General features: G+C 45.8%; 1 protein-coding gene across 1 annotated transcript in view; it reads right to left on the bottom strand.

Annotated features, from left to right (window-relative positions):
- The window catches only part of igsf3 (immunoglobulin superfamily, member 3), a 65,039-nt gene that overhangs the window by 2,144 nt on the left and 49,455 nt on the right, over positions 1–13,440 (bottom strand). The window contains exons 7-8 of the mRNA XM_083996333.1: positions 2,988–3,398; positions 209–658 (exon numbers count right to left, since the gene is read on the bottom strand). Coding sequence (XP_083852459.1) covers positions 209–658; positions 2,988–3,398 — 861 coding nt within the window. The remainder of the gene's footprint in view (positions 1–208; positions 659–2,987; positions 3,399–13,440) is intronic.

Here is a 13,440-nt window from a genome sequence, read left to right as displayed (position 1 = left end):
TTTCATATACTGTAACAAAGAGGACATATTAGGTGCGGGAAATATGCCAGAATTTAGCATGAGACAAAGGATTCAAAGGGTCTGCAATAAAATTTAATCCTATCCTGCTATCTGAAGAGAGCCATTGATCCAAGTATTGCTTTGTCACAGTGTTCATTTTCATCTCCACTGAGGGAAGCTCAAAGGATTTAGTTAATTAAAGACGTACCTTGCTGCAGCACATTGACAATAGTGAACCCAGAGTTGTTGGTGGCCAGGTGGTACCACGCGTTGCGCGGGTTGAGTAGCCACTCCTCGACGCGGCAGTAGTACCTGCCTGCGTCCGTCGGCCGGGCTCCTTGAATGGTCAGGCTGTACTGGTCAGAGGCCATCCTCTCGAACTGCAGGCGGGAGTTAGGCCCCGCCTCCTCCCTGGGGCTGCAGTTGCCGTTTCCAAAAACGGCATCGTGGCCAATGGAGAACACGCACTCCTGCTCCGCTTCTTCCTCACCAGGCTGGTTGTCGCCGTCCTCGTCGTCCTCGTAGTGCTCCACGTACCAGGACACGGAGAAGCGGGAGTCTCGGGACGACTGGGAAGGAATGCTACAGCCCAGCCGGATCGAACCGGACTCCTCCACGGTCACATTTGACTCCAACTCCTCCACCTGCAGTCGAACTTCTGCAGAGACGGAGAGAGAAAAAGATGGGGTCAGAAAAAGTATTGGAGCATTAATTTGCAACAGAGCACAAATCAATATTCACAACACAAAAATATCACTCAGAGTAACATGAACAGCTGCTTTTTGATAACCATGTCAACAAGAGCTGAAACAATCTATCAATTAATTAATACGATTATTGAAAATGAACTATTTTAGTAACCAACGAGTCGTTTGAGTCAAAAATCCACATGATTTTCATCTTCTGATGGGGTCTAAAAATCTGAGGCGACATTTCCAATTACTTGAATGAGAAAACTATTCAAGTGAGTTAACTGTTGATCATTAATCTAAATTTTTTCCCTTCTGAACTTTGGACACAACAACTTATTTTATTGTGTCAAGACTATAATTAGTAGACGGACTGAGTGTTAGCTGCAGTGTAAAAACAGCACATGCTTATATACAGTGGCACAAAAACTTTGCAAGTGTGGAAAAAAAAGAAGATAAAAATAAATAAATCCCACAGTGCTGCCCACAGCTATCACTCAACTTTGAGCTTTTCAGCAAGGTTTGATCCTACCCCAAGGCTAGTGTGTCTTCCTGTATAAGTATATGACAGGCCTTCAGGGGTGGTACAATGACCCAGTTCCACTGCAGTTAAAAAGAATGGCAGTAAAGACCTGGCTTGCTCAGGCTCCTCTAGCACAGTTTGGAACAGTCTCCTTGTTAAAGCAAAATGAGAAGCGGAGAGGACAGCGGGAGAGCAGGAAAAAACGGTCAGTGCTGGCACACATCTCCCCTCATCTTTCCTCTTGATGGGCAGATTCCTGGACGGCTTCCAAAGTGAATGCATTTTTTAAAGCTCCGGATGAATATCCATGATGTTTATACTGTATATACATATTCTATTCATCTTGTGGACACGTTTACATATCATTAAAAGTTAAAACATGGCTGTGAAGAATTTACTTTACCCAATACATATGCTTAGGTTGCAAATTTCTGCATCTGTACGTGTGGTGAAGATTCATTAAGTGTGGGGGGCAGTGTCAAGTTCACATCTACGCCTACATAAAAAAACAAAAAAAAAACAGGCAGTTTTTCTTGCCCTGCTGGCTTAGGAGCAGACGTTTGGATCCTCACGTTCTAGCTGGACACACGCCATGTCATGGACTTCATTCTGCATTGCAAACAGGACACCTGGCAGAAGAACTCTGCTCTCAGTGATGTCTGAAAAAGAGTCACCTTCAGCTAGTGTGTCGAGTAGCGCTGTACAAACAAGGGAAGTGCCATGGGCGGATGGGTTGTTGTCAAGGGCGTAGCTTTGGTCACTTTGACATTGATAGAGAGACAACAACAACACATTTTTTAATGCTGTCATCTGAATTGTTTCCTTAACATATTACCTGTTTTTACATTAATACCTGTACTGACATTTACATAAGCACTATTCATAAGAAAAGTAAACTTTAGGAAATTACTTGTCAACAGCATCCATTAAAAATTCAAAACAAGCTCCACTATGACAAGTTACAACATGCTGATAATCCACAGTCTAATAATGTTGGTGATGTTAGGTAGCTCACAGGTTTTCATTTTAAAACACAGTGGCTGCTGGCTGGTTACTTTACCACCCACCTAGCAACTTACCACACACTGATCTGCTCTCGCCTCCACACTGGCAGTTAGTGTCTCCACCCTCTCAGCCAATTAAACGCTAGCGTGCCTGTCCTCCCAAAAATATTGGTGGGGACATGTTCCTGCCGTCTGTATGCAAACCTACACCCTTGGTTGTTTTTATTTGCATTTTTGGTGTATTCAGTTTTGTATATGAATGGAAAGTAGGTTGTGGTGGGAGTAAAAAAATAAATAAAAAAAACATTCAAGGAAACCCAGTCAAGGGAGAAAATGTGAGGTGGCGTGCACTTGAGGTAGCTGTCATGAGGCGGGAAGTCAGGGTCTGGCAGTAGGTACATCATGGCTTTGAGCACTTTGAGTACTGGACATGAGGATTTGGTTCTCCGCCTGAGCCAAGCTTTGCCCTCTGGCGTGTCATATGACAGCTGGCATGACTTCAACCCATTTTTTTTGCCACCTGAGCTCTGCCCAGGGCAGGTGTAAGGTCATCAGAGCGAGACGGCCTTGAGGCCTTACGCCTAGCATGGCGTGGGACTCGGAGGCAAGGTGAGGTGGGGAGCGCCATTCGGAGGAGGGATTAGCTAAACTATGTTCAACTGATCTAAAACAGGACAATATGTGAGGCTAAAGTGGCAGCTGCTGCCTCCCTGCAGTGGGAATAAATAAGCATTTTGTTGAAGAGGACGGCAGTTATGACCGCTCACTCACCTGGCTGTCTGACCAGAACCTCCGTGAACCCCGAGGACTCCCTGGCGAGGCGATACCAGGCTCCATCTGGGTCGCTCAGCCACTCCTCCACCAGGCAGTAGTAGGTCCCGGAGTCGCTGCTCTCTGCCCTGTTCAGCGTCAGCACGTAGGAGCGGGGCGACAGCCTCTCGGCCTGCACACGACGCCGCAGTCTCTCTTCGTCTGCGTAGGCGCCGTACTCGAAGGCCCCCGAGCGTTCGATCCTCAGGAGGAGTTCATCGGCTTCTGATCCCGACGCGCGCCTCACGTACCACAGCACGGCATGCTGGGAGTCCTGGCTGGTCTGGGAGGCGATGGAGCAATTGATCCTGACACGACTGTCTTCCGGGTACATCTGAGACTGGTTGGTCTTCTGCACTCGCAGCTTACTCTCTGCAAAGAATTAAGGGAGAGGATGGGAGGGGGAAGGGGGTTCAGGAGGGGAAAGAACAGGAGTAGACAGTCATTCCTCTGGGTGCGGTGAAAATGTGAGCACCGGTGACAGGTACACAATGCAATTTCTGTTTTGTGACAGACGACCTGTAGCTGGATTTATTTCTGGTGGCACCAGGGCAGGAAAAGATAGTGGTGCGTGGGTGGGTACAGCAGGTGACAAAGAGAAAGAAAGAGGTACGAGGGAGAGGAGGTGGAAATGTCAAGCAAATCAAAGCTCACGGGATGGGGGGGCTGTGTTGTTCCTATCATGGTAGAAATGTATGATAAGATGCAGAACAGCAGAAGAGACAGGGGTGAAGGAGTCGGAGTATGTTATTAGGTAAGATACAAGACAAAAAGCAGGGCAGGGGGTCTGTCAGTCAGCCAGAAAAGAGAGGAGGGGGGGGGGGAGAAGAAAAAGAAGAAAAAGAAGAAGAACACATTTATAAAGTCAAGCAAGGACAAGAAGGGAGCAGATAGGAGAGGGAGGAGACGATGGAGAGGTGTGACTGAGATGTCAGGATGGAGCTGAGGCTGCCCTGAGTGCTGTGACAGGGTTGGTTACAGTGACATCAGTTGTGGGATAGGATTAGCTGCAGGTACATCAGGGGTGACCGCGACCAGAGCCCTGCTGTCAAATGCTTGCAGGAAGGATTATTACAGCAAGGAGCAAGTAGAAAACACACACACTCACAGACACACACATTCCTGACACCTTATAATTCTCAAGCTGGGCAATATATTTCTCATGCCATGAGACCTGCTGTAAATTCTTATTACATTTGGACACTATGAGGACATCTCCTTCATCTTAAAGAGATCTTAAAATAATGGTTATCATTAACATATGCTGGATACTAGAATAATCACTGGGATTTCCCAGCACTCAAACAAAAACCCTGCAGCTTGAATAAACATAATCCATGTACATAGAGTTTGTATTTCTACTGTGCATTTTCTCGCTATTTACTGGACTGAACTCGGAACCACCAATCTGTATCACCAACCACAGCCATCTTTAACTGAAACAAAGACCATCTGATTAATATGTACATAGTTTTTTGTACTGTACTTCATCAATCTAGAAAGATAGACTGCCAAAAAAAACCCAACCCTAATCAGTTATTATGTTTGTTATAATTCATTTTTGAGTAAGAGTAGGTATGAAATTTGCACACTTTTCGGAAGAGATGGAAATCCATAAGAAATGGTTCCATAAATACACATATTGTATTCCTCAATATAACAAGGGTTACAAGTATAGTACACTTTTTTATACAGTGTATTTCAACGTATAGAAAAGTATATTATACTTGTGGTATTGCAGGGACAAAAATAATAACAATCAACTCCAAATAGGAAAATATAAAATAGGAATGCATATTTGTATTATTAATGATTTTTTTGGGCAAGTTTTGACAATGTGTTTTCTGTTTACTGACACTAATCTGCCCCCTATGAGACACTCAGTCCTCTACATGTCACTTGTATTCTTAAACAGCTCTCTGAGTCTCCAATGTCACCCTCCCCAGCTCCAGCTAAGCTCTGCTATGACTGACTGACTGATTGACTGCCTAGGGTCACAGCCATCTGCCCAGACAAAAAAAAGAAAAAAAAAAGAGAAAAAAAAACGTCCACACCCTTATCCACAGACGGGCGAGCATGCTCGCCTTTTGTGATCCTGCACATTTGCATTATACATACAGTACAATACGTACACATTTGTTTGCATTCAAAAAGATGCATGGCTGCCAGGCATCACCAGACCACCCTGTTGTGCAACAATGTTTTCAAGCTAGCATCTCAAATTAGTCATCATCACTGCCTCGGTACCCACTGGAGACTTGGTAGGAAGCCTGACGATCTCCCCATCCGGAATTACTGCCGAGCCCTGCAGAATCCTGGCAATCATTTTATTTTATTTTATTTTTTTCAGGAGAATTACCTCCCAACCTCCTGAAGTGGAACCATGCAGGATTGGATTGGCACAGGACAAAGCAATTCTCTGCCATTCCCATTTGAAGTTTGAATCGGCAGCCAGGAGAAAAACTGGGGGCTGAAAGCCTGTTGCCATACATCACTGTTTACAGAAATGCTTTTTCAAAGCTAAGATAGGCTAATTATTCAAGCCTTATTAGGTAGCATCATGAGCTATTACAAGTTATTATAACTAAGCACTCACTCAAGCAAGGAAATAAAATGGAGGAGCAATGAGCACAGAGGCGGAAGAGGAACAAAAAGAACAGAAACGATGTCTTTTTTTTTTGTCCCAGAACAACCTTAAAGTCTCCACTCCCTCTAGAACCGTCTTGCTGTGAAATGTCTCAGCAAGAGAACAGCGACTTCACAGACCAGCCTGTCACATCCTCTGACACGTGTCCATTCCCACAGAGAGCAATGCCTCTTCCTTCAACTACAGTCATCCATCAACGCATCTCTGCTGACGCAAGTATTAGCAAACGGGCTAAAAATTCTACACAGCGCGTGTACAGCATTTTATTCATTTTTTTGTACACAGCAGATTCACGACGCTGTGGGAGGAGCCAGATTGCAGATTACATCTCCAAAAAAAGGTTGCTCATCATGCATGTGCAGTCCCTTAACAGCGAGAGGAGTTCTGTGTCGGTGTGTCAGCAGGGCTGTCAATACCTATTTTTAGTTGCGTTCACATGTTCTTTGCTACTGTGCTCCTTTAATGAGCCTCAAGGGTGCACCTACAGTACAGAGTAAGACAAATCCGTAATTGGAAACACATGTTCTCTGCTCTCATGTGCCAGTCAAACCTTGTCTGAGTCAGTAAAAGTGCACGCTCTTATTTTTTTTCTATTTAGCACCATTGTTTTATTTCTATTTTTTTTGGTTGGTCAGTTTATTTTCTGCATGGGGAAACAAAAAAGGAGCAAAAACTCTTGGGTAGAGGAAAAAATGATTAACCTTATATAAAAAGTTAAAATAGTTAACCTTGAGCATGAATACCTTCTCATTCTCTTCACCTGCCTCTGTGGTTTCCACGGCAACCCTGTCTCCATGAACAACACGGAACAGCTACGACACCTTTAAAGACCTCGCTGATCTCATCTTCCCTTTGTCTGCAACACCAGGCAGGATTAAATAAGAGCTAATGAAAAAGTCCATTTCTTTGCATGCGGGGTGTTTAAAAGATGTTTTATTGGGCAGAATAGAGATGTAATGATATGGTCCGAGTCCCACAACCATCTCTGCTGCGCTCTGTGGTACTTGTGTTTCAGCAGTTTGCTGGGCATGTACTGTCATTACTGTACACACACAAATACAAACACACACAGAAAAACCGCAGAGTACAGTCACTAATTGGCTCATTGAACCCTCCTCTCAACCCTTTCCCCTCCATGTGCGCCCAATGTGTCTGTTTAATAGCTCCAGAAAACTGCAGAGTTGAGACCAAGCTGTCTTCCTTCCTTTTTATTTATCAGCCAAGGTAAAGTACACAAAGGCAACAAAACGGCTCAGTTTTTGATATGGAAGAAAGATAGCAAAGTGTACACCAAAACCCCAAACGCTGCATCACACAACTGTTGTTTATGGAGTGAAAGGAGATGAAAACAAGTTTGAGTCCAGGGGGAGGAGAAAGTGTACAACTAAGGATGCCACTGTGGCATGTCAGCACACACTAACCATGGCTTGTAACAAAATCTTAGGATAACTTCAAAGGAGCCGGGAAAGTGCCTGTAAATGAAAGAATGTCATCCTTTATTCTTTGGCTACAGAGGAAACCCAATCCATTTTCCCATCTCTGTTTAACGCTGCTGCTCCAGGTGAAGTCTTTTACTAGCAGACAGGATCTAAACGTTGGGGCTGAGATGTCGGCTCCAACCCCTCTTATTTCCCTTTCATCACAGCTGCTGTTTTGACCACGCATCGCCTCCTTTCTCCCCTCTGTATTGCTATGATCTATGTCTCTCCTGATCACATTCTGTCTAATCACCTGACACTAACATGAATATTCAGCAGTTTCACCTGTGGATTAATGAATAATTAATGAGACGTAAATGAAGTGCGAACACCGGATGTGCTGGTGGGGTCTCTGCCTAACATTTACACTCTTTTTTAGATACAGTCTAACGCGCACTTGATGACCACTGAGCTGACAACCAATCCACAGGGCCAAAAGATATAATGCCTAGCTTAGCTGGAGGAATGGACAAGCGATGGGGAGAAAGAGACACATAGTGTGGATGAATGAAAGCAGCAAGGCCGACAGAGGAGAGAGGTATGGTATTTTTTTTTTAAGAGAAGACAGGATGAGAGAAAAATAGGAGAGTTAAGGGATACATCACCAAACTGAACAGATATTCGCAAGAACCTATCAACAGAGAGCGGAGGAGTGAGAATCAGTGAGGAGGGAGGCAGAAAAGCCTGGAAAAGATGAGAGAGATGTAAAAGACAGAAAGTGAGAACATGCTCCTGGGGGGATTTTGGAAAAGCAGCAGGCAGTCTTCTCCAGCTGCACTCCAGAGGACTTAGTCTTAATGGCTGCCTGCTCCGCCTTTAGCATTAGCATTAGCACAGCCCTGGGCTAATCCACGGCCAGGACCCCAAACATGTCAGGACTGAGGGGCTTAGACATGCCCTGATCCCCTGCAGAACAGCTCGCTTTGGCTTGCTGCTCCTCCCCAGCCACTGCACACACACACACACACACACACACACACACACACACCCCGCCACCCCCTGCCCGTCTGGACCTCTACCCCAAGGGGCATAGATCAGAGCGGGGTGCCAGTCCAAAGCAATGAGGGATGGGGTTTTCCTGACTGAAAAGTGGCTCAACTGGGAGCCTAATTTCTATGCTAATGACTGCGATGTATCTATGATCCCATTGTGTCAGAGGGATATTACCACTCCTCATCCCTCCCCTTTCCAACTCCCTCTACAATATCATTAAGACTGGGCTAATTATGGGGATCTGTGCACGTTAACAGAAGCCTTGAACACACCCAGACAGAGCCACATGCACACACTTGCAGCCTCCACCCTGTATAATTCCTATTCTCCAACGATAGTACGAAGACACTGATACACCGAGCCCTGCACTTTCCCATTCTCCTTCCTGCCTGTCTGAGAGAGTGATTGCTGGACACAGGCCGGGCCCGATGGAAAAGCAGATGCACAAGAGGGGTTAAGACAGAGGGGTCAGGGCAGAGGGGAACTCTGGGAGATTAATAGCCCAGAAGAAGCTGGCAGGGAAAGGAGAGCATAAAGACATATCGCAAGGAGCCGTGTGCCCGTCTGGATGTATGCGTATGTGTGTTTGGGGTCTGCCAATGAGAATAAAACACATTATGCTCATTAAACTGCAGAGAACGGTGGTTATTCAGTTAGTGCAGGCTGGAGATTAGCTAGTGTGTATGTGCATGCATTGAGGAGGCGGAACTGCTGAGCCTCTCCTGCTCTGCTCCCACTATTAGCCGCTGATTTACATGGGGAGCAGCAGCACTGTAGCTAGCTCTGAGTTACGACTTCAATTACATCAGCAGCAGGACACACAAATGCGCCTGTGCACATGTGAAGACACACACATACACAAAAAGTGCTTAAGAGAGATGGAGAGACACAACACAGAGAATCTCATTGTGTCTGCAGATTGGGCCGAACAAGGAAATGAGGCCTGGATTGGATTGGATCTGATAGAAAAAATGTGCCTGTGTTCGTTGTGCACGTGCGCGAGTGTCTGGATTTGTTCTTGTGAGGAAGACGACGTGCATCGAAGGAGTCTGACCTTGAATGTCTCAAACAGACGTGATTAATCAAAAACCTTTTATGAAATTATTTTCTGTTTCAGTGCACCCCTCAAAGGCTCTTCATTTATCACACATTATGACCCCGTGCGTTCATATGTGTGTGTGTGTGTGTGCATGCGCAATGCAGAGACAGACTGTGAGTGCACTCTAATTATTTGTGAAAGCAACACATAAACTGTGCGATAGGAGAGAGGCAGGTGGCGAGTTGCACACATACAGGAAAGCCCATACGCCGAGTTCTGCCTTAGGTGAGCTTACGGGCAAACCCACACTTTATCCACTGCTGCTAAAAAAAAAAAGGGGGGGGAGCAACACAATAGATTTACAACCATGTCACCAACAATAACACCGTGATAAAGCTACTATTGTGCACAAACAAGCACAGTTGCCATATCCTTATTATTCATGAAATACTCACAATGGTGGAAAAGCTGTTTGAAGAAAAATGTAAACATAACGGAGAGAATTATGAGGAGGAGGAGGGAAGCAGGGAATTATAAAATATTGAAAAATCACAGGAGTGAGAAAGAGAAAGCTGGGGGCGTGCATGGTGGGAAACATGCAGCTAAGTGAGAGTGAAGGGGAAAGAAGACATTAAAAGAGACTTATGGGGAGCAGCGCGAACAAAATGTAGGAAGGCAGAGATGAGACGGTGGCGGCGGCGGCGGGGCGATCGGCCGGGCCTTAATGAGGATAGACAGCTCCTATCCATGCCCTGATAAACAGGAATCTCCAATCACTGCAGTGACACCAACACTATCAATAACAGCTGGGTGGCGAGTACTTCGCTGGCATGAAACGAGAGCGCACGCGGCATCTGCTAGTGCCAGCCCATATTAAATGGGAAGATACCCTCAAGTACAGTCTCAGGGAGAGAAAGTGGGGAAGAGAGAGAGAGAGAGCAGATGAGGCAGGACAAGATAAAGTGCACAGAAAGTAGGAGGCATATATCTTCTAACTCAAAGCGCAACCACAAGAGAGTAAAAGAAAAGGATAAGAATAAGCAAAACAAAACAACAACAGTAGAAAAAAAGATGGCATCCATTCCTGCGTCGTGATGTTTGATCATGTGAGCGCACGGTAGCCAGGCAAAGCGTAGGTGTGTGAGGAGAGATGAGCAGAAACTCTAAGTGGGACACCGCACCCCTCCACCACCACCACCACCACCACCACCACCCCTCTATCATCATTCTAGCTCAGCCAATAACCAGGCGGTCTTAATATCCCGCTCCTCATGCCAGACACACACACGCGCGCGCAAATGTGCACAAGCACACACTGTAATGATGAGAAAAATGTATTGAACTCCCCAAACCGTCATTAATCTAAACTCCGGTTCCATTAGAGAAGATTCTGCATAATTAGTTTTGCGCGTTTTCAGTGTGTTGCGCGCATGTGTATGCGTCGGGGAAATGAGGGGTGTTTTCGTTTGTGTGTGTGTGTGTGTGTGTGTGTGTAGTTTGAGTTATGAGTCGATGATATTAGATTGTGTCGTAGAGACTGAGGCTTCCCTGGCGATTTGCCATGCTGAACATGTGTTTGCCATTATTGCGTTTCAGAAAGATACAAAGTGAAAACTCAATCAGGTGAAATATAATATCACCACCACTGTATGCGCAATTGTGTACCATGCGTTTATGTTATGTTTGTGGAGATCCTGTGCTGTGAGGGATAATATTGAATCGTATTCTATTATAAGATGATTACACTTCTGCTCTGGGAGGCAACACCCTCAACACCCACTATGTATCAAAGTACTTTGTACTGTGTGGAGTGTGCAGTGGGGTCTCTGCATGGAGCCTGTGGGGGACAGTTGGACCACAACTATTGCACAGGGTTGCCCTTGCAATGAACATAAAAATGCTTTATGTGTGTGTCTCTGTGTGTGTGTGTGTGTGGGAGCAGATATAGCTGTGAACTTTTCTCATATGACCCAGGGGACTTGGACACAGGCACAGTGCGCTGCTAATGTAATCTGGAATAGGAAGTAGGTCTGGGCTGGGCCACAGGCACCTCACTCGTTTTTTTTTTTTACTTTACTGAAACATCACATTGACCGGCTGACTGCTCCTGTTCCGTCCGGCTTTTATCTACATCCAACTTTTCTCTTCTGCTGCGTGGAAGTTGGATCAAGGGCGCTATTTCTGACGCTACTTTTCATTCTCCGCGTTTGAAGTCTTACAATAATTTAATGAGTGTCATTCCGCATTGGAGAACTTTCTTATTTAATGCACGCGTCTTTCTCCTGAATGCAAGATGGAGGCGGAGGATCAGACCCGCAGAGAGAGAGTGTTGTGTTGTGTCGCTGGGTATCGGGGGGTGAGGTCGGCTTCCGTGTATTATGCAGAGTAAGCATCTAAAAGCTCTCAGATGTGCATCACAAGCAACACAGCTGCAGAGTCATTCATGCAAGAACCTACACAGAACCCACGTGTATGTACAGTATGTATGTATGGATGTGCACACACAATGCTGCTGAGGCAGTCTTATACATACTGAGCAGGTACCTCTGTGAGCATGATTTAAAGGCTCTCAATTATGTATCTGGTCAGATGCTGTGTTTGCTCACACCTCATTACACACACTCCCCTTTATCCCACTTCTTTCAGAGAGGAGCTGAAAATGCCAGCCGCTCATTTAGCCAGGAGTGGTTAACATTTATGAAAATAGAGAGGAGAAAGCAGATGGGGAGGAGAGGCGTAAGGCAGAGGGAGAGACGTCCTACATTCTGACAAATGAATCATCAGTCTAAATGAAGGTCTGACCAAAAAAAGAAAAAGAAAAGAGACAGGGAGGTAGAGGAGACGAACACGGCGTTTCCAGAGCTGAACTGGGCCCTCCCCTGTGAGGTAGTGCCCTTAGACTCTGAACGATCGCACCGTTACGGTCACTGATTGGGCTTTCAGCCTGCAACCGCTCCCACCGTCACGATAACTGATGGCATTACCAAGGTAACTGATCACTTTGTCATGGAGACGAGCGTCAGTGCGCAAGACAGCGGGAGGATGACCCAGTATTTATTCTTCTCCCCCACCTTCGCTAAATGTCTTGGAGTGGGTGTGTGTGTTTTCTGGGTAGTTGGAAAGGAGGGGGTGGGGGCGCAATGAGCACTGACGATGATAAGTCGATTTCTAAATAACTTCTGAAGGGCCCGTGGTCGCCGTGCGTTCTGCGTGAATGGTTAAGGTCAGAGCACGGTCAGTTGAGCGAGTAAAGCTCCGTCTCTGTACTTTGATGCCTCTGTATGTGTGTGTTTGTGTTTGTGTGTGTGTCTGTTTACATCAGTTTGCATTTCTGTGTGTGTCTTAATCAATAGCAGCGAGAAATGCGAGACTGTGTATATACTGTACTTGCGACTACATTCCACTGGCTCGCTTCGAAAGTGTTATCGACTCCTCTGACCTCTAGCGGTATCTTACTTATTTTCCTCAGGTGAACAAGGACGGGGGACTCGCAGGTGGGCGAAAACACAGGTACGCATCTATAATATAACATTACATGATTCATTACATTACCAGCACTTGGCATTTGAGAAGATGCTGCATGATTGCTGATCTTATTACAGTGAGTTTAAAGCCGCTTCTCATCTCGCACCCACACACCTTGCTCATATTCCAGCTGCCAAATCCAGCAAATCTGGACCCGACGGCTACTTCAAGTACCACAATGCTTTGCTGTTAAGTGTGAAAACCAGACACTGGATGGTTTTTTCTTTTCTTCGTCTTTTATCAGTTGGATGAGTATTTTCCTTGTGCACATTCACCTGGATAAATGACACGTCGTACTGTTGAGGCGCACCACGATGGGGTAAATTGGGCCAACGTGTGTTGGTTTGTGTGTGTGTGTGTGTGTGTGTGTGTGTGTGCTGTTTTGTGTTCAGCCACTAATTGGGCTGTGTCTGAATGGGTTTTTCTCCGTGTATGTGTGTGTGGCATACTGAGGGCCAATGAGGGCGGCGTAGACAGTCTAATGCCTCCGCTGAGGAAAGAAGGTTCAAGGACAGATCGCACTCTCTCTATCACACTTTCTCACTTTCTCGGTCCTCATCCTTTGCTTCTCTCTCTCTCTCTCTCTCTCTCTCTCCTCACTTTCGCTCATTTTTCTCTTCCTTTGGGATATTTAGCAATCCTTTCACTGCGCTCCACCCTGCCCTGCACGCACAGAAACACACTCACACATACATGTCCACACACACTCCAATTAGTGGCTAAACCAGAGAC

This window comes from Trachurus trachurus (assembly GCF_905171665.1).
Source record: "Trachurus trachurus genome assembly, chromosome: 21".
NCBI classification, from domain to species: domain Eukaryota; kingdom Metazoa; phylum Chordata; class Actinopteri; order Carangiformes; family Carangidae; genus Trachurus; species Trachurus trachurus.
The sequence above is the reverse complement of the archived record's forward strand: the minus strand, read 5'-3'. Positions and strand labels throughout refer to the sequence as shown.